Source organism: Anolis carolinensis, unplaced genomic scaffold, assembly GCF_035594765.1.
Source record: "Anolis carolinensis isolate JA03-04 unplaced genomic scaffold, rAnoCar3.1.pri scaffold_7, whole genome shotgun sequence".
NCBI classification, from domain to species: domain Eukaryota; kingdom Metazoa; phylum Chordata; class Lepidosauria; order Squamata; family Dactyloidae; genus Anolis; species Anolis carolinensis.
The window spans coordinates 6,051,766-6,074,926 of NW_026943818.1; the positions used below are offsets into that span (position 1 = coordinate 6,051,766).

General features: G+C 40.0%; 1 protein-coding gene across 2 annotated transcripts in view; it reads right to left on the reverse strand.

The window, feature by feature from the left end:
- pappa (pappalysin 1) overlaps positions 1–23,161 on the reverse strand; it is a 234,272-nt gene that overhangs the window by 139,649 nt on the left and 71,462 nt on the right. For both annotated transcript variants that reach the window (XM_062959690.1, XM_062959691.1), the window contains exons 7-9: positions 22,154–22,658; positions 6,190–6,318; positions 3,042–3,133 (exon numbers count right to left, since the gene is read on the reverse strand). In XM_062959690.1, the coding sequence (XP_062815760.1) occupies positions 3,042–3,133; positions 6,190–6,318; positions 22,154–22,658 (726 nt within the window). The remainder of the gene's footprint in view (positions 1–3,041; positions 3,134–6,189; positions 6,319–22,153; positions 22,659–23,161) is intronic.

The window sequence follows — 23,161 nt, forward strand, 5'->3', positions numbered from 1 at the left end:
AGGCAGGCATGGGTGCTGGGCCTATACGCCACACACACCTAAGCACCCAAGCATCTCTGTCATGCATGCAGCCATGTAGGTGAGCATGAGCATGAGTCTCAGAATTCTTCCCCATACTTCGACGAATACCATAACATAACAGGCCATGTTTCCAGCCTGTTTACGCAGCACCTCGCAGGATGTTTGTACCACCCAGCGTGGATTTCTTCGCTGAAATCATGACAAAGATGTGCCATCCCCCACCATGGGACACAGAAGAATATAATCAAGGGCTAAATCTTTGGAGTTGGAAACCTACCAGACTTTTGATGGCTTTAGCATCAGTCCAGCCATTGTGCCGGACAATCCTTGCTAATCAGGACTATAGCAAAAAAAAGCTGGGAAAATAGATCTGGGGAAGCAATTATCACCTTTTGAAAAGGAGGGATAAAGCACCTTTGATTCCCCCCTTCCTCCAAGAGGCCTGATTAGCATCTCAAAGAAGGTGTCGCCTTCTTCAGATAGGGCCGCTTTGACTCCCAAATGTTCATTCTTCGGCTGGGGAGCAGGCCTTTGAGCTCAGCCGTTCCCAAATGTCCTGCGTCCTCCCCCTTCTTCTCCGCGTTTGGGCTTTCTGGGTTTCAGAAGCACAAAGCGAAAGAGAAAGAGTGGAAAAATCTGGAGAGAAGGCGAACACTCCGACAGTGAGCCGGCTGTTCCAATACAGCCCTTGAAAATCAGAAAGTCTACGGCAGGGGTCCTCAAACTTTTAAAGTGGAGGGCCGGTTCATGGTCCCTCAGATTGTTGAGGGGCCGAATTATCATTTGGAAGAAAAAAACGAACAAATTCCTATGCACACTGCACATGTCTTACCGTGTTTCCCCGAAAATAAGACAGTGTCTTATATTAATTTTTGCTCCCAAAGACGCTCTAGGTCTTATTTTCAGGGGATGTCTTATTTTTCCATAAAGAAGAATTCACATTTATTGTTGAACAAAAAAATGAACATTTATTATATACTGTACAGTAGTTGTTATCACAAACGAGCATAACCAGACAAACTGTGAATCCTATCAAGAATTTCTTGTTACTATCATTATTTCTATGGTAGGTGCATTTACCAAACCTGCATGCTCTGGTGTTCTGTTTGGTGGGCATGCTTCGAAACAAAAACTTTGCTAGGTCTTACTTTCGGCGGAGGCCTTATATTTAGCAATTCAGCAAAATCTCTACTAGGTCTTATTTTCTGGGGATGTCTTATTTTAGGGGAAACAGGGTATTTGTAGTGCAAAAAAAAACCCCCAACAACAATCATTTATTTATTTATTTGCTACATTTATACTCCACCCTCTCTCACCCCGAAAGGGACTCAGAGCGGCTTACAAGTTGTATGTACATACAATATATTATATTATTAGCGTAGCACAACATTAGCATTATATATTACTACTAGCTTTGCCCGGCCACGCGTTGCTGTGGCTTATGCTTTCAGAGTATAGCTCTTTATTTACTGTCCTGATTTTAGAGATTATATTGTTCTGTATTATTATTAATCGCTTTGAATGCGATTTCCTGCTTCTTGGCAGAATGGGGTTGGACTGGATGGCCCATGAGGTCTCTTCCAACTCTACTATTCTATGATTCTATGATTCTATATCACAGTAATTATTACATCCTATATTTATAATCTTATATTATCTGCTTAGAACTGGATTATATGAGGCCCCTTCTTCACAGCTGTATAAAATGCACACTGAAGTGGATTATATGGCAGTGTGGAGTCCAGATAATCCAGTGCAAAGCAGATAATATAAGATTCTAAATGGGTTATATAGCTGTGTGGAAGGGCCTTGAGTCTACACTGCCATATAATCCAGTGCAAATTAGATAATCTGTGGAACAGGCCGAGGCCTAAGTCTGCCTGTTCCCTGGGCTGAGGTGGTTGCTAGGAGACCAAGTGGGCAGAGATTAGTCCTCTAACTGGCAGCAATTGGATAAAAACAATTATTGCTCTACCTCTAATTAGGACTTTATTTTTCTTTTCATTTTGTTGTATCAACCTAGAGGCGTGGATGATGGGTTGTGTTGTCAAATTTCGAGGTTGGGGGGCCTGTAGTTTTGTTGTTTTGTTGGTCACCGTGATGCCATCACTCATTTATATATATAGATATTGTACTATACCACTATACCATATTATTATTAGTAATATTACATTTAATATATAACATATAATTAATATTATTATATTATACAATACAGTAGAGTCTCATCCAACTCTCGCTTATCCAACGTTCTGGATTATCCAACGCATTTTTGTAGTTAATGTTTTCAATACGTTGTGATAGTTTGGTGCTAAATTCGTAAATACAGTAATTACTACATAGCATTACTGCGTATTGAACTACTTTTTCTGTCAAATTTGTTGTATAACATGATGTTTTGGTGCTTAATTTGTAAAATCATAATCTATTTTGATGTTTAATAGGCTTCTCCTTAATCTCTCCTCATTATCCAACATATTCGCTTATCCAACATTCTGCCGGCCCATTTATGTTGGATAAGTGAGACTCTACTGTATTATTACATTGTATTATTATTATTATTAGCCACCCTGAGTCCCCTACTGGGTGAGAAGGACAGGGTAGAAATACAGTAATAAGTAAATAAATATTATATTGTATTACATTATAATATTATTATCAATATTATATGTATACACAATATATTTATTATTACCATAGCACAATATTAGTAAATGAATGAACAATACAATATTTAAAAATAAAAACAATTTTAACCAACATAAACCTATCAGATTTTCAATGGGAAGTGTGGGCCTGCTTCTGCGCAATGAGACAATCAAGTTAAGTAGGTTTGTTGTTGTTATGTGCCTTCAAGTCATTTCAGACTTTGGGCAAGCCTAAGTCTAAAACTGAGGGCGGGGGCCAGGTCAATGACCTTGGAGGGCCGTATCGGGTCCCCGGGCCTTAGTTTTGGGACCCCTGGTCTACGGTTATTTCAGCTATTCGAGTTAGCTAGTTAGCCACACCAGGAAACTTACCAATGCATTTAAAGGATAACTCCTGCTTGCAAAATAGGGAACAGCCATCTCCGTTGACTTTGTTCATGTCGTCGCACTCTTCCCCAAGGTCCCTATGAACAGGATATGAAAATGATAAGACAAAAAGAAGCAAACAACAACAACCACAACACTTTATTTATATTCTGCCCTTCTCCCCATGGGGACTCAGAGTGGATTACAGTATAGACCAATGATGGGCAACCTTTTGCACTTGGTGTGTCAAAAATCACCAAAAAACCTAGCATGACTTGGGTAGTGTGTCACTTCAAGGAAAAAAACATAATTTCACAATATATATAGTTTAAATAACAAAAATGTATAATTGTAATATATAACTGTATTTAATAAATCAAAAACTATTTACTACCATTATTTCCATGTACAACAATCTATGGTACCTCTTGCAGTTTCCACACTGATTTCTCTCTATTGTAGTTTCAATGTAGTCGTGAATAATGAATAATATAATAATAATATAATAGTAATACAGTAGAGTCTCACTTATCCAACATAAACGGGCCGGCAGAATGTTGAATAAGCGAATATGTTGGATAATAAGGAGGGATTAAGGAAAAGCCTATTAAACATCAAATTACATTATGATTTTACAAATTAAGCACCAAAACATCATGTTACACAACAAATTTGACAGATAAAGTACTTCAATACACAGCAATGTTACGTTGTAATTACTGTATTTACGAATTTACTACCAAAATATCATGATATATTGAAAACATTGACTACAAAAATGCGTTGGGTAATCCAGAACTTTGGATAAGCGAGTGAGACTCTACTGTAATATAATAATATAATAGAATTATATATATATATATATATATATATATATATATATATATATATATATACACACACACACACACACACACACACACACACACACACACACACACAGGTAATGAAATTTCAGCCTAAGACAAAACAACAAAACTACACATCCCAGAAACACTAAACTTGGCAGCACAACCCCTCATCCATGCCTCTACGTTCATACAACAAAAATCTCCAACTACTCCAGAAAACGGCCAGGCTTTGAGACTGCAAGGCTATTCACTGCTACTCCACCTGGCCAACAAAGGATTCCCATAAGCCACAGCAACGCGTGGCCGGGCAAAGCTGGTATATATATATAAAAATGTAAAGTGCATAATTCCCATGGAGTAAACAACAAAACCACTGGACCAAATCACACCAGATTTGGCCACAAAAGACATTAGTCATCCAATCAATCTGCATGCGGCAGCGCAGCAGGAAAAATGGCTAGGCGTGTCAGTGCTGACACGCATGTCATAGGTTGGCCATCACTGGTATAGACAGATAAAAGCAAACATTCAATGCCTTGTTACAATGACATACAATGAGAAATACACAAACAAAGGCAAAGGCTTCTCCCTTCATTTCCGGCTCTAGAGGTGGTGCTCATCTCTGTCTCTGGGGGAGGAACTTTCTCCATTTCCAAGCTGAGGAGCCTGCATTGTCACCTCCTGGTCGTGTGAATGGCATGACTGCTTGGAGTGTCTTTATGCCTTTCCCGCCAAAGCGGTACCTATTGATCTACCTAGCAGTTCGAAAACATGCAAATGTGAGTAGATCAATAGGTACCGCTTTGTCGGGAAAAGGCAAAAAGATGCTGCAAGCTGGCCACACAATCAGGAAGTATGGACAGAAAATGCAGGCTTCTTGGCTTGGAAATGGAGAAGTGTACCTTCCCCAGAGCCAGAGATGAGCACTGCCTCCAAAGCTGGAAATGAAAGGAGAAGCCTTTGCATTTGTTTGTGTATTTGCATCTCATTGTATGTCAATGTAACAAGACATTGAATGTTTGCCTGTGTCTGTTTAGATGCTGTAATCCAATCTAAGTCCCCTTGGAGAGAAGGGCATAGTATAAATAAAGTAATAATAGTAATAGTAATAATAATAACTTATTCGTTATGAAAGGAGAAGCCTTTGCCTTTGTTTGTGTATGTGTGTCTCACTGTATTGTAACAATGCATTGAATGTTTGTCTTTATCTGTCTATATTGTAATCCATTCTGAGTCCCTACAGGGAGAAGGGCAGAATATAAATAAAGTGTTAATAATAATAATAACAACTTATTTGTTATGAAAGGAGAAGCCTTTGCCTTTGTTTGTGTATGTGTGTCTCATTGTATTGTAACAATGCATTGAATGTTTGTCTTTATTTGTCTATATTGTAATCCGCTCTGGGTCCTTCGGGGAGAAGGACAGAATATAAATAAAGTATTAATAACAACAACAACATATTTGTTATGAAAGGAGAAGCCTTTGCCTTTGTTTGTGTATTTGTATCTCATTGTATGTCAATGTAACAAGACATTGAATGTTTGCCTGTGTCTGTTTAGATGCTGTAATCCACTCTAAGTCCCCTTAGAGAGAAGGGCAGAGTATAAATAAAGTAATAATAGTAATAGCAATAATAATAATAATAATAATAATAACAAAAACAACTTATTCGTTATGAAAGGAGAAGTCTTTGCCTTTGTTTGTGTATGTGTGTCTCACTGTATTGTAACAATGCATTGAATATTTGTCTTTATCTGTCTATATTGTAATCCGCTCTGAGTCCCTACGAGGAGAAGGGAAAAATATAAATAAAGTGTAGTCATTATTATATTATTAGTCAAATGGAAAGGGACGAAATTCAACCTAAGCAGTGAGGGTTTTTCAACAGTGCCTAGGAATATGATGGAATGCTGTCTACAGAGATTTTTAACCATGGGAGTACACTGGGAATAAATGAGCCTTGCATCACAAATACTTGTGGGATTTGTGTATTGGTAGTGTTTAAATGAAATTTGTGTCTTGCCTGTATTGCATACTGATTGCATCATTCAGAGTGTAACATAGTCTGGAAAGAGTTAATTGCTAAGAAGCTGTGATGTCCTTGATATGTGGCTGGAACTGGGGAGTGTCCAGACACAAGTGTTTGTGCATTGCTGATTACATCAGTTCTGTTCAGTTCTGAGTTGAGTGCTGTCTGCCTAGAGTGAGAGTCCTGTGTCTGACAATACTAAGGCCTTGAAAGACCTCCAGAACTTGCAAAAGTAGGCTGTGAGTTTCAAATGAGGTAGATTTCTCATACTTACCTCTGGATGATCCCATCCCCACAGTAGCCACTTCCATGGACATAGGTGAGGGGTGGGGACGCTTCACTCTCTTCTGTCCCAGAGAGAACCGAGACCCAGTAAGTGTACTGGTTTCCTGCTCTGATTTCACTGCAACGGAAGGAAGAGAACATCAGCAAGGCAATAAGGTGCAGAAGAGCTTTTGACATGCCACACTAAAGGGCACACTAAAGATTGTTGACAGAGGGATCATGGCAATAATGAAAAGCAGAGGGGTCAATGAGTCTCCCTGAAAAATTACTATTATTATTATTTTATTATGACACAGCAAACAAGAATAGATATGCTGGATTTCATATCACAAAATCACAAGTCGAACACTTCCCAAGTGTCTAGGACTGTGTGATGTATTTTCGGATCATGCTCGCGGATCCCAGTAGGGTGGCCTTTTGCAGCTGGCAGATCGTGATTTTGTCAATGTCTATTGTTTCCAAATGCCGGCTGAGATCTTTTGGCACGGCACCCAATGTGCCCATCACCACCGGGACCACCTGCACTGGTTTCTGCCAGAGTCTTTGAAGTTCAATCTTGAGGTCCTGATAGCGGCTGAGTTTTTCCTGTTGTTTTTCGTCAATGCGACTGTCACCTGGGATGGCGGCATCAATAATCCAAACCTTGTTCTTTTCCACAACTGTGATGTCTGGTGTGTTGTGTTCCAGAACTTTGTCAGTCTGGATTCGGAAGTCCCACAGTATCTTTGCGTGCTCATTTTCCAATACTTTTGCAGGTTTGTGATCCCACCAGTTCTTTGCTGCTGGGAGGTGGTACTTGAGGCATAAGTTCCAATGAATCATTTGGGCCACATAGTTGTGCCTCTGTTTGTAGTCTGTCTGTGCTATTATTATTATTATTATTATTATTATTATTATTATTATTATTATTATTATTATTATTATTAACATTGAGTCTGTATTTGCTTCTGTTTGGTTTTTTACTTCAAAATAAGATATGTGCAGTATGCATAGGAATTAATTCATGGTTTATTTTTAAAAAACTATAGTCCGTCCTTCCAACGGTCCCTGTTTAAAACATTTGAGGGCCCCTGTTCCAGATCCTTTGATGTCTCCTTTCAAGTCTGAACGAACACCTCAAGTGTTTAGGGCAGGGGTCCCCAAACATTTTAAACAGGGGGCCAGTTCACGATCCTTCAGACCATTGGAGGGCCGGACTATAGTTGGCCACTGAGCAATAATAATTAATAATAATAATAACAACAACAATAATAAAAAAGAGGGTTGGCAGAGACCCTTTGGGCCATTGAGTCCAATCCCCTTCTGCCTTTGTGCACTGAAATCACAAGCACAGCACTCCTGACAGATGGCCACCCAGCCTCAATGTTTAATAATAATAATAATAATAATAATAATAATAATAATAATAATAATAATAATAATACAGGGTTTTTGAACACAATACTCCTGACCTCACAATCATGTTAAAAAACAAAATATGGACTGTCAATGTTGCAATCCCAGGTGACAGAAGGATTGAAGAGAAACAACTGGAAAAACTGACACGATATGAGGATTTAAAGATCGAATTACAAAGACTCTGGCACAAGCCAGTCAAGGTGGTCCCAGTGGTGATCGGCACACTGGGTGCAGTGCTTAAAGACCTTGGCCTGCACTTAAACACAATCGGCGCTAACAAAATTACCATCTGCCAGCTGCAGAAGGCCACCTTACTGGGATCTGCACACATTATTCGCCGATACACCACACAGCCCTAGACACTTGGGAAGTGTCCGATGTATGATCCAATACAACAGCCAGCAGAGTGTCTGCTGTAGACTCATCTTGTGTTTCAAATAATAATAATAATAATAATAATAATAATAATAATAATAATAATAATGTTTTAAGAGAAGAAGAGATCCCTTGGGTCATTTAGCCCAACCCCCTTCTGCCCTTGTGCCCTGGGGGCCGGATAAATGGCTTCGATGGGCTGCCCCCGGGCCTTAGTTTGGGGACCCCTGGTTTAGGGTAACATCCAGCAGTTTGCCGTGCAAAATAACAATATTAAACTCTGAGCACGGAGTTGCTGGCGCTCTCGCTGGAGACCAGACGTGCTTTTCTCCCACCTCCTCTGAAGAGATGTATAGCAAGACTGAGAACATACAGGGACGGGCACTAATGAACCCTAGATCATTAATTGTCTCAGAGAGGTTAAGATGGCTAGGTCATGTGGAATGATTAGCGCAATGGACGTCTATTGACGAAGTTATGCCAGGAATTCCAGAGCGGAGCAGGAGATTGTATATGGGAGAAGAAGAAAGCCGACAGACAGAACAGAGGGGAGTTGAAAAGGACCCCCCACCCCAAAAGGAGTGGTTGGACTGGATGGTCCTTGTGGCCTCTTCCAACTTTAGAATTCGTTTCAAGGCTAAAGAAGAGCTTTCAATCTCTATGTATTTGGCATGGCCATATCATGTTGGAAATAGCAACCTCCAAAGCTGCTCACTACCTCTCAACCACTAACGATGCCTGCCATAGATGTGGGCGAAACGTCAGGAGAGAATACTTCTGGAACATAGCCATACAGCCCGGAAAACACACAACAACCCTGCGATTCCGGCCATGAAAGCCTTCGACAACACACTCACGATTTATTTTTTCAACCGCAAGGAAACATCTTTAAAACTCTGCTAACCAAATACATGTTTGTAGTGGCAGTTTAAACACATGGTTCTTCAGTTTAATAGCTGAGTAACCTGTGTGCCATTACATGAATGCTTATGAATAGCACTTGTTCAAAGAGTTGTCAAAGGCTTTCATGGCTGGGATCACAGGGTTGTTGTATGTCTTTCGGGCTGTATGGCTATGTTCCAGAAGTACAGTAGAGTCTCACTTATCCAACATTCTGGATTATCCAACACAGTTTTGTAGTCAATGTTTTCAATACATCGTGATATTTTGGTGCTAAATTCGTAAATACAGTAATTACTACGTAGCATTACTGCGTATTGAACTACTTTTTCTGACAAATTTGTTATAAAACATGATGTGTTGGTGCTTAATTTGTAAAATCATAACCTAATTTGATGTTTAATAGGCTTCTCCTTAATCTCTCCTTATTATCCAACATATTCGCTTATCCAACATTCTGCCGGCCCGTTCATGTTGGATAAGTGAGACTCTACTGTATTCTCTTCTGACGTTTCGCCCACATCTATGGCAGGCATCCTCAGAGGTTGTGAGGCATGGATAAACTAAGCAAGGAAGGTTTGCATATACAGTAGAGTCTCACTTATCCAAGCTTATCCTGTATTTATTATTATTACATGTATTATTTTACCCTATTATTATTAAAAGGATGCATAAGCACATTTACATTGAAGAAGATGAGAATAATGATTTAATGAGAGTTAGACAGTCTTAAATTAGAGCTTGATGTAAATATTCAAAAACATTTAACCTACCGATGCCTCAATTAATGTAATTTTATTGGTATCTATTTTTATTTCTGAAATTTCCCACCCTCAATGATTTCCGAGTTTTTTTGTGGTAAAATTAGATGCCTCGGCTTATATTCAGGTCGGCTTATACTCGAGTATATACGGTATATTGTACTATGCGATTATTGCAATATTATTATATTACATGTAATATAAATATACAGTTATAATAGTGTATTATTATTATTATTACATTGTATTACATAATATTATTATCAATATTATATGTATATACAATATATTTTAATTATTATATATTATATTATACATTACTAGCTGTGCCCGGGCACGCGTTGCTGTGGCGTTGTCTGGTGGTGTTGGTGAGAACTTGTTGAGTAGTGGTGGTATTGAATGTCTGTTGTATGGTTGTCTTTATGTTTAGTATGCATTTGGTTGTTTGTGTACTGTGAAAGTGGTGAGGGTAGAGGGGGTCTATGTCCTTGTGTAGTATTGTATAGTATTTATACGTTGTCCATGTGTTGTGAATGCTTGGATTGTGTCCTGCTGCATAGTAGAAAGGGTTGGGCTGGATGGCCCTTAGGGGTCTCTCCAAACTCTTGTGCCTGTCCCCTGGGCTGAGTTGGTTGCTAGGAGACCAAGTGGGCGGAACTTAGCCTTGTAACTGGCAGCAATTGGATAAAAGCAATTATTCCTCTCCCTCTAATTAGGACTTTATTTTTCTTTTCTTTTTGTTGTATCAACCTAGAGCCGTGGATGATGGGTTGTGTTGTCAAATTTCAAGGTTGGGGGGCCTGTAGTTTTGTTGTTTTGTCCGCTGCCCTGATGCCATCACTCTTTTATATATATAGAAGATAGATGCCACTGTGTAATGTACTAGCTGTGCCCGGCCACGCGTTGCTGTGGAGAAGTCTGGTGGTATGGGAAATAAAGTATTGAGGAATTGGTGGTAGTTAAGGTAAAGGGTAAAGATTTTCCCCTGACATTAAGTCCATTATAAATGGGTTATATAGCTGTGTGGAAGGGCCTTGAGTCTACACTGCCATATAATCCAGTTAAAATCAGATAATCTGTATTTTATAGGCAGTGTGGAAGAGGCCTAAGTGAGGCCTAACTCTGCCTGTCCCCTGGGCTGAGTGGGTTGCTAGGAGACAAAGTGGGTCCTCTAATTAGGACTTTATTTTTCTTTTCTTTTTGTTGTATGAACGTAGAGGTATGGATGATGGGTTGTGCTGCCAAGTTTAGTGTTTCTGGGATGTGTAGTTTTGTTGTTTTGTCCTAGGCCGATATTTAATTACCCTTTTATATATATATAGATATTTTACTGGCCAGGAGGAGACTGAGGGCAGAAACCCAATCTGAAGAAGAAAAGATCACCCAGGAGAAATGTATTTCAAGGAGTCTATGAACTAGTTGAACAATAGTTGAACAATTAGTTGAGTATATACGGTATATAAACCTTCCTTGCTTAGTTTCTCCACACCTCACAACCTCTGAGGATTCCTGCCATAGATGTGGGAGAAACATAAGGAGAGAATACTTCTGGAACATGGCCACACAGCCTGGAATACATACAACATCCCCTTGTTCAAAGAGGTTTTTTTATTTTTTATTTACAGTATTTATATTCCGCCCTTCTCACCCTGAAGGGGACTCAGGACGGATTTCATATATATGGAACACATATATGGCAAACATTCAATGCCAACAGACAAACAACATTCAGTTTTTTTAGACAGACACAGAGGCATTTAACATCTTTCCAGGTTCACGATTCCGGCCACAGGGGGAGCTGTTGCTTCACCGTCCATTGGTGGCTGTTCTTATTCTTTTCCTCGTGTTTTGCTGGCAGTTTTATGGTGTTGAAGATTAGTTAAATTAGCTCCCGCATAAAGCGTACCTAAATTTTCCCTACTTGACAGATGCAACTGTCTTTCGGGGCTGCTAGGTCAACAGCAAGCCGGGGCTATTTTTTTTTTTTTAAATGGTTGGAGGCTTAACCCGACCCGGGCTTCGAACTCATAACCTCTCGGTCAGTAGTGATTTATAGCAGCTGGTTACTAGCCAGCTGCGCCACAGCTCAATTAGTTGAGTATATACGGTATATAAACCTTCCTTGCTTAGTTTCTCCATACCTCACAACCTCTGAGGATTCCTGCCATAGATGTGGGAGAAACATAAGGAGAGAATACTTCTGGAACATGGCCACACAGCCCAGAAAACATACAACAACCCCTTGTTCAAAGAGTTGACGTCTAACAAGGTCATGCTTTTCTTGACTAGTGGTCAATGGGAATCGGGGACACGGGTTCCTTTTCTTTTCGTTGTGATAGACAGCACGGCGCAACATGGCCCTTGTTGGTCCCTTGTCAGCTGGAGCGAGGCTCGCCGGAGTGGTAAAACGATCAGAGAAGAGAGAAGACGGGGTGATTCCCGCTCTTGCTGTGTCTCATTTGGGACTGGCGTGCGTCCTCAGACAGGTGGATTCTGGAGGCCGCCTTGGAGTGCTCCAACCCAGACGTTGCTCCGGCTGGCAAGGCTTCAGAAAAGCCAAGCAGACAGACAACGAGTCTGGGGAATGAATGCCATAACAGAGGCAGCTGCGAGGATGCATTTCAGCAATGGACAACGTTCAATGGAGATGGAAGATTACGATATTTTCCTCGCACAGTGGGGGTCATGTTATCTCAAGCCTCTGTGCAACGGAGGCCGGAGCCGGAGCCAAAGGCAAGTCGGCAGGAGGCTGCTTTGGCTGCCATTGAAAGGGCCTCCTCCTCCTCCTCCTCCTCCTTCTCCGAGCTGTGTGTGCACCAAGCTTTCCATCCTGGCTCAGAGCTGCGACTCTCACTGGAAACAGCTGTCCTGCTGACTGAAGGGCATGCAGCCGGAATGTGCTGCTCCTCCCGATTCAGTAACCCATGGAAGGCGGCTTCAACAGAGTCCGAGCTCTTTCAACATGGATAGGCAACATGTGGCCTTCCAGATGTCCCTGGCCTACAACACCCAGGAGTTAAGCAAGAAGGACACAGGGGGGAAAGCAAGCTTAAAAACACTGGTGACTGCCCACTGGCGAAGTAGGGATGGAAAAAATATTTACTATTATTTCCCATCCCAAAACAAACAAACAAACAGGTTTCTCGAGATACCTTTAAGGAAGGCGAATAGACCAAAGAGTTAAGTTTTCTTCTGGTATTTTTTGTTTTGCCCCAAAATATTGCACAGGAATAATTCTGCGTAATAATAATAATAATAATAACAGCAACAACAAATTTGAAGTCAAAAATCAGAAACCCCTCAAAGCACAGCAGAAAAAAATCAGTACAAGAAAACCGCACTACAAACTAGAGCTGATACCTGGCACAACAAAACCTTGCATGGAAAGGCAATTCAGGCCAAGACTGAAAAATCAGCTGATGACCCAAAATGCAGACTGTGCAAGGAAGCCAACGAAACCATTGATCACATCCTCAGCTGCTGTAAGAAAATCACACAGACAGACTACAAACAGAGGCACAACTACGTGGCCCAAATGATCCATTGGAACTTATGCCTCAAGTACCACCTCCCAGCAGCAAAGAACGACATACATGCTGTGTCATACTATGTCGTTGTGTCAATAATAACAACAACTTTATTCTTGTACCCCACCACCATCTCCCCGGAGGGACTCGGGGCAGCTTACATAGGAAAACAATTCAACCACAACATAACATTTACATATAATCCGTAAATTTAAGACACAATATAATAACACAGTTCTAAAACAACTTAAGGTAACAATTATTAAAACCAGGACATCAGTTAATACGTACAGTGGGTGATTTGTGCAAAAATTCTGAGTAAGGTCCATAAATAAAATAGAATAAAATAAAAATAGAAACTTCAGTAGAGTCACACTTATCCAAGCTAAATGGGCCGGCAGAATGTTGGATAAGCAAATATGTTGGATAATAAGGAGGGATTAAGGAAAAGCCTATTAAACATCAACTTAGGTTATGATTTCACAAATGAAGCACCAAAACATACAACAAATTTGACAGAAAAAGTAGTTCAATATGCAGTAATGCTATGTTGTAATTACTGTATTTACAAATTTAGCACTAAATTTAGCCGGGCTGTGGCGCAGGCTGGAAAGCAAGCCAGCTGCAACAAATCAACAAATCACTCTGACCAAGAAGTCATGAGTTCGAGGCCAGCCCGGTGCCTTGTCTCTGTCTCTGTTCTATGTCATGGCATTGAATGTTGCCTTTGTCTGTGCAATGTGATCCACCCTGAGTCCCCTTCGGGGTGAGAAGGGCGGAATATAAATGCTGTAAATAAATAAATAAATAAAATATCACGATATATTGAAAACATTGACTACAAAAATGCCAGAACCTTGGATAAGCGAGTCTTGGATAAGTGAGACTCTACTGTACTTTAAATCCTATCTGTAACTGGTTTAACAAGGTATGTACTTGTATGCTGAATCCATGAAGGTTGTGAGTAAACCAGATATGTTAGTTTCAACAAAGTCTACTTTATTTTTGTCTCTTGAGTGCATGATATAGAAACAAGATGTTTTCTGGGAGAGAAGATGTTTTTGGGCACTGAAAAGAAACATTTCTGAAACTCTGCTGTTTTTGTGCACTGGCATAATCTCTGTTCGTAACAGGTCAGACCACTAGATTATCAGTCTAACAACTGAAAGCCAAATTGCCTTGCAAAGGAAAACAGTAGCCAAGTTTCTGTGCAATGCTTGGTCACTGGTGTTATTTTGGCTCATGAAAACATTGAAGCCACAGGCTTTCTCTGCTGAATAATACACACAACACTTCAGTATATCCGAATACAGGGAGAATACTGTGGAGGGATATTTAGGCTGGCATCCTGTTAGGCAGCTAGGATGTTGTAAACTAGACTTATGGCCTTGTTAACTATTTTGTATTCACATTTATGACACCGCTGTCTCGACCGCGAATGCCCCTAAAAGCCATCTTAAAAGCTATGCAGTCTAAGCATCCTATGACACAGTGCAACATAGGAAAGTATGGCAGCCTATGACAACGGTGCAACATAGGAAATTGCCGCATAAAGTCTATCAAGCAAAAAGTGGGCGCTAGAAATAATATCATATGAAAGCAGACTCGCACAACCTGGGGATCACAACCAGACACAATAAAGACATTTGCCTTTGCGGGTTGCTACTTAATTCTGAATACGCATGCCCAGTGTGGAATACATCTCACCACGTTAAAACAGTAGATGTTTTGACATCTACAGCATTGACATCTCCAGCCCATCCTCTGTTTGGATATCAGCCACTATGCCAACGCCTTAAATCAAGAAATAGTTCTCTAAGATCTACAGAGATTCTTGCAGCAAGCGAGAGTCCAAAAGTGGCAGCCTAATAATAATGATGATTAATCTTATTGATTTTGGGTCTCCACATGCGGTGCAGACCCAAAATTTATAAGAACATCAGCCCTGGCCTTGTCTTACTCAACTGTGGAGTATGCCCAGTCCATTGTAAATCTAACCCAAATTTATTTAATGCTTAGACCATAGGTCTTTCGCATGCAAGACAAACAAACAAACACACAAAAGCCAGACCATCAAATACAATATAAAACATGCCATTAAAACCCTATATAAATCATTAAAACATTAAAATGCTAAAAATATCAATGTCGGGATATGCCCTTCAAATACTGCATATTTCATGGATTAGCACCAACATAATTAAAAACAAGATAAAACCAAGTAAGTACAGTATTATTAAAATCCAAGCAGGGAACACCTTGGATATAAAAACCACTATTAGTTAAAAGCATCCCCAGCACAGTCAACCGCGTATGTCCATTGTATGATTTTATTGCTGTATTTTATCATGTGTTTTATAATGACTGTGATTTTATTTTATGCCTTTTAATTTTATTTGTGTGTTTTTTTGTATTTGATACCACTGTATGCTTGTTTTATATCTGTGAGCCGCTCCGAGTCCCTCTGGGAGATGGTGGCGGGGTATAAAAATAAAATAATAATAATAATAACTATGTGGCCCAAATGATTCATTGGAACTTATGCCTCAAGTACCACCTCCCAGCAGCAAAGAACTGGTGGGATCACAAACCTGCAAAAGTATTGGAAAATGAGCACGCAAAGATACTGTGGGACTTCCGAATCCAGACTGACAAAGTTCTGGAACACAACACACCAGACATCACAGTTGTGGAAAAGAAAAAGGTTTGGATCATTGATGTTGCCATCCCAGGGGACAGTCAAATTGATGAAAAACAACAGGAAAAACTCAGCCGCTATCAGGACCTCAAGATTGAACTTCAAAGACTCTGGCAAAAACCAGTGCAGGTGGTCCCGGTGGTGATGGGCACATTGGGTGCCGTGCCAAAAAATCTCAGTCGGCATCCCGACTGGGGATTTACACGCATCATCCGAAAATACATCACAGTCCTAGACACTTGGGAAGTGTTCGATTTGTGATTTTGTGATACGAAATCCAGCATATCTATCTTGTTGGCTGTGTCATAATAAAGTAATAATAATAATAATAATAATAATAATAATAATAATAATAATAATAATAATAATAATAAGGGTTGTAAGAGAAGAAGAGACCGCCTGGGTCATTTATCCCAACACCCTTCTGCCCTTGTGCCGTGGGGCCCGGATAAATGGCTTCGATGGGCCGCATCCGGCCCCTGGGCCTTAGTTTGGGGACCCCTGATCTAATAATAATAATAATAATAATAATAATAATAATAATAATAATAATAATAATAATAAGTTTATTTGTATCCCGCCTCCATCTCCCCCGAAGGGGACTCGAGGCGGCTTACAGCAAAATCAAAATACAAACAATGATAAAATATAAAACATCAGGACAGAAACAAAACCAATAAAAAAAATACACAATAAGTTAAAAAACACAACGCAGAATTAAAACATCAGGTTAAAAACAATGAGGTTGCAATAGTGGATAAGCAAAGTGTACGGTGCACATTATGGGTAACAAATTCATAAATAGATAAAGTGCATTAGAATCATTTAAGGTCACATTAGGTACGGTAGGGAGGAGTCCTGAGTAATATCAATCAATCAGAATCTCTACAGAGATTCTTGCAGCAAGCGAGAGTCCAAAAGTGGCAGCCTAATAATAATTATTCTTATTCTTATTGATTTTGGGCCTCCACATGCGGCGCAGAGCCAAAATTAATAAGAACATCAGCCCTAACTTTGTCATACTCAACTGCGGAGTTTGCCTGCCCCGTCTGGCACAAATCTGCCCATGCGAAGGAGGTAAATATAGCACTGAATGAATGTAGAATAATCATGTTTCATTAAGTCCAGTCGTGTCCGACTCTGGGGGTTGCTGCTCATCTCCATTTCTAAGCCAAAGAGCCGGCGTTGTTTACAGACACCTCCAAGGTCATGTGGCCGGCATGGAGCACCGTTACCTTCTCGCCAGAGCAGTACCTATTCATCTACTCACATTTGCATGTTTTCGAACTGCTAGGTTGGCAGAAACTGGGGCTAACAGCGGGAGCTCATTCTGCTTCCCAGATTTGAACCTGCGACCTTTGGGTCCACAAGTTCAGCAGGTCAATGCTCCACCGGGGCTCCTTATTTATTTATTTATTTATTTATTTACAGTATTTATATTCCGCCCTTCTCACCCCGAAGGGGACTCAGGGCGGATCACATTATACACACATAGGGCAAGCATTCAATGCCCATACACACATAGAACCGAGACAGAGACAGAGACAGACACAGAGGCAATTTAACTTTCTCCTGAGGGGATGTTCGACTCTGGCCACAGGGGGGAGCAACTGCTTCATCATCCACTCTGATGGCACATCCTCACTTCCTCATTCCAACATTGTAAATTAGTTAAACTTGCCTCCCCACTTTTTTTTTATAAGTGGTACCTTATTTCCTACTTGATAGCTGCAACTATCTTTCGGGTTGCTAGGTCAGCAACGAGCAGGGGCTATATTTTATTATTAATTGACGGGTGCTCACCCCGCCACGGGCTGGCCTCGAACTCATGACCTCATGGTCAGAGTGATTTATTGCAGCAGCTGCTCACCAGCCTGCGCCATAGCCCGGCCCCTTAGAATAATCATAGGATGTCATAAACCTATACCTGTTGATAGACCAGGGGTCCTCAAACTTTTTAATCCAAGGGCCGGTCCACAATCCTTCAGACTGTTGAGGGGCCGGATTATCATTTGAAAAAAAAAATACAAACAAATTCCGATGCACACTGCACATGTCTTATTTGTAGTGCAAAAACAAGAACAATGAAAAAACAATACAATATTTAAAAATAAAAACAATTTTAACCCAACATACATTTATCAGGATTTCAATGGGAAGTGTGCTCCTGCTTCTGGCCAATGAGATAGTCAAGTTAATTAGGATTGTTGTTGTTGTTGTTGTTGCTGTTGCTGTTGTTGTGTGCCTTCAAGTCATTTCAGACTTTGGGTGAGCCTAAGTCTAAAATGTATTTATTTATTTATTTACTGCATTTATTTACTACATTTGTATCACACCCTTCTCACCCCAAAGGGGACTCAGAGTGGCTTACAAATTATATGTACATACATACAATCTATATATATAAATGAGTGATGGCATCACGGCGACCCACAAAACAACAAAACTACAGGCCCCCCAACCTCGAAATTTGACAACACAACCCATCATCCATGCCTCTAGGTTGATACAACAAAAAGAAAAGAAAAATAAAGTCCTACTTAGAGGGAGAGCAATAATTGTTTTTATCCAATTGCTGCCACTTAGAAGGCTAAGCTCCGCCCACTTGGTCTCCTAGCAACCCACTCAGCCCAGTGTTAATAAAAGAATAAAAAATAAAATAAATACAAATAATACAATAAAAATAATTAAAAACACTAAAAAAATTAATACAATAAAATACTATAACAAAATAACTAAAAATAATACAACAAAATAATAAAATATAATAAATAAAAAAGATAAGTTACAATAAAATTAATTTTTTAAAAATACAAATAACGTCAAATAAAAATTCCACAACAACTTTTAACCAATACCACCACCACTTTGCCACAGCAACGCGTGGCTGGGCACAGCTAGTATATTATATTATTAGCATAGCACAATATTAGCATTATATATTACTATATTGAACTATACCACTATACTGTAATATTATTAGTAATATTATATGTAACATAGAATATATAATTAATATTATTATATGGTATTATTATTAGTGTTATATTGTATTACATTATAATATTATTATCAATATTAGATGTATATACAATATATTATATTATAAAACTGAGGGCGGGGGCCAGGTAAATGACCTCGGAGGGCCGCATCCGGCCCCCGGGCCTTAGTTTGGGGACCCCTGTGATAGACTCTATAACAGGCATGGGCATGGGACTTCAACTAGCCGGGCTGTGGCGCAGCTGGCTAGTAACCAGCTGCTATAAATCACCACTGACCGAGAGGTCATGAGTTCGAAGCCTGGGTCGGGTTAAGCCTCCGACCATTAAAAAAAAATAGCCCTGGTTTGCTGTTGACCTAGCAGCCCCGAAAGACAGTTGCATCTGTCAAGTAGGGAAAATTTAGGTACGCTTTATGCGGGAGGCTAATTTAACTAATCTACAACACCATAAAACTGCTCACGAGGAAAAGAATGAGGAAGAGCAGCCACCAATGGACGGTGAAGCAACAGCTCCCCCTGTGGCCAGAATCGTGAACCTGGAAAGATGTTAAAAATGCCTCTGTGTCTGTCTAAAACTGAATGTTGTTTGTCTGTTGGCATTGAATGTTTGCCATATATGTGTTCATTGTAATCCGCCCTGAGTCCCCTTCAGGGTGAGAAGGGCGGGATATAAATACTGTACATAAATAAATAAATAAACTACCGGTTGTTAGGAATTGTGGGAGTTGAAGTCCAAAACACCTGGAGGGCCAAAGTTTGCCCATGCCTGCTCTATAAGCTAGCTGGCATTGTCCCCCTTGATGTACAATGGGAAGTTGCTACCAATTGCAAGAAAAATAAGGTTGAACACTGTGCAAGCCACTCACCGCATGGCTTCCAGCCTCTTCCTAGTAGATGTAAATCAAGGAAAAGTCTCATGAGAACCACCATTCCCCTAAATATTCCTCCAGCAACATCAAGGATATCCCCGTAGACAGCAAAATCATGCAATTCCAAGCAGACCAAAAGACAACCTGGCAAAATGGCCCCACCAAGAAGAATCCTCCAAAACAAACAACTCAGCACCTGTGTGCTTGCCCACAATGCCTTGCCTCATGCCCAGAGGAAGAACTACTTAAAGCTACAGACAATGCAGTCCCTGTTGCCCCTTTTTTGGTCTGCAACTCTTTCGCTGCTTGTGATCCCTTTATTGTGTCAGTTTTAAACTTATTTATTTATGCAATGCTTTTGACACGAAATAAACAAACAAGCAAAGGAGTTTTGTGGTGCCGGTCCAAGGAATCACCCAAACTGGATGATGTTAATCAAATTTGTGGATGACATCAGATTGGTAGGAATATCTAATACCCCAGAGGACAGGATCAGAATCCAAAATTATTTTAATATATTTAAGTCCTGGGCAAAAACTAATAAAATAAATTTCATCGGGGATAAATGTATAGCACTGAGTGTCATGTTTACATTTATTGTTTTTTCTAATTTTGATTTTTTATTATAATGAGTATTTTATTGTCATTTTATACTTTTGATATTAAGTGAAGTAGTTGTCGCATTGAATGTTTGCTGTTTATATGTATATTAACGGCCCTGATTCCCTCTGGAGGGAGAGGTCTAGAAATAAAGTTGTTTATTACTATTATTATTATTATTATTACAGTAGAGTCTCACTTATCCAAGCTAAATGGGCCAGCAGAACCTTGGATAAGCGAATATGTTGGATAATAAGGAGGGATTAAGGAAAAGCCTATTAAAAATCAAATTTTTCAAATTGAAAAAGTAGTTCAATACGCAGTAATGTTATGTTGTAATTACTGTATTTACAAATTTAACACCAAAATATCATGATGTATTGAAAACATTGACTACAAAAATGTGTTGGATAATCCAGAACATTGGATAAGTGAGTGTTGGATGAGTGAGACTCTACTGTATATTCAAGTCCTGGGTGAAAACTAATAAAATGAATTTCATTGGGGATAAATGTATAGCAGTGAGTGTCATGTTTAAATTTATTGTTTTTTTCTAATTTGGGTTTTTTATTGTAATGAGTATTTTATTGTCATTTTATACTTTTGCTATTAAGTGAAGTACAGTAGAGTCTCACTTATCCAAGCCTCGCTTATCCAAGTTTCTGGATTATCCAAGCCATTTTTGTAGTCAATGTTTTCAATATATCGTGATATTTTGGTGCTAAATTCGTAAACACAGTAATTACAACATAACATTACTGCGTATTGAACTGCTTTTTCTGTCAAATTTGTTGTAAAACATGATGCTTTGGTGCTTCATTTGTAAAATCATAACCTAATTTGATGTTTAATAGGCTTTTCCTTAATCCCTCCTTATTATCCAAGAGATTCACTTATCCAAGCTTCTGCCGGCCCGTTTAGCTTGGATAAGTGAGACTCTACTGTAGTTGTGGCATTGAATGTTTGCTGTTTATATGTATATTAACAGCCCTGATTCCCTCTGGGGAGAAAGGGCAGTCTAGAAATAGTTGTTTATTATTATTATTATTATTATTATTATTATTATTATTATTATTATTATTTACAAAAATAATAAAAAGCACAGAGATATAGAATGGGTAACACTTGGCTTGAGAACAGGTGGAAGGGACCTTAACAGATTAGAGAGCTGGGCCAAAACTAAACAAATGTTAGGTTGCTGTGAGTTTTCCGGGCTGTTCTGGAAGCATTCCTTCCTGACATTTCGCCCACATCTATGGCAGGCATCTTCAGAAGTTGATCCCCAGATATATAAATCTCACTTGCCTAGTTTACAACAGACCTCACAATCTCTGAGGATGCCAGCCATAGATGTGGGTGAAACGTCAGGAGAGAATGCTTCTGGAACACAGCCATACAGCCTGGAAAATTCACAGCAACCCAATGATTCCGGCCATGAAAGCCTTCGACAAGAAAAAGTTTTTGCAGTTCTGACTACCAACGTTTCCCCTGCATCTATGGCAGGCATCTTCAGAGGCTGTCAGGAGAGAATGCTTCTGGAACATAGCAGTACAGCCGGGAAAACTCACAGCAACCCAATGATTCTGGCCATGAAAGCCTTCGACAACACATTAAATAAATGTTAGTTTTGTTTGGCAGAGAGAAGCATTAAGAAGAGAAGCATTAATCACCCTGTGAAGTGGACTTTTCTATCTTATATCCAGGTTAAGACCTCTTCCCAAAACTTGAATATCTTTGAACATGACAGCCACACATGGATTTCTGAAGGTCCGACATCCTCTCCAGCATAATTTTGATATTCTATTCTCAGTGTCCTTTACTTACGTGTCCACGAATTTCCGGCTGAGATCTGAGATGAAGGCCGAAGAGCCCTTCTGGAACGGCGGGTCCCGTGTGACTTTGTAGTGGATGGCACGGCAGTGGGCACACCACTTACTCTGCGGGACAGAGCTGATCATGGCAGCGTCAATCTCCAAGTGCTCATCCAAGGTGTAGATCTGGATCCCGTAGACCTCCTCGTTCACTTTTGTGTGGTCGAGCCTGATGGTAAGGGGAATGTCACAGAAGAAGTTCTGGGGCCCCAAGGAAACGTTCCGCCCGCTGACCATCAGGAGCTTGATGTTGTTCACGGCTTCTTTCGAGTCCCAATCGGGGGAAACATAGGTCACCCAGATGGTCAGCGACTCCGGGATCACAGGGTACTGAAACTCCAATTCCAGATAGCAACCTTGAGGTTCAGGGCAGGCTGGTGGGACTATTTGCTTCACTGCTGAATTGGGGCTCCATGTTCTAACATCAGGTTTACATGGTTGCTCCACGTCAGGGTGGCCTTGGGCATGGAAAGAAAAAAGGAAAAGAGTAAATAATAATAATAATACCACACAGCTGGATCATCAAGTGCCTGGACGCCATCGGAATTAGTAAAAACGTTGGCAACTTTATTGAAAACGTGATGGAGCACTGGAAAACTGAACTGTTTGTTGGAAATGAAAGCTATGGACTTGTCAACATCAGGAGAGGAATTTCCAGGGAGACTCATTGTCCCCTCTGCTTTTCATTATTGCCATGATCCCTCTGTCAACAATCTTACAAAAAACAAATCTCGGCTATCAAACATCTAAGAAATCTCACAAAATTTCACATCTGATGTACATGGATTACCTGAAGCTGTATGGGAAAACGGAAACTGAAATCCAGTCTCTGACTAACACTGTCCGAATTTTTAGCACTGATATCAGCATGGAGTTTGGTTTGGACAAATGTTCGACAGTGGCATTGAAGAAAGGAAAAATCATTGAAAGTGAGGGCATAAATATGCCTAATGGCCAAACA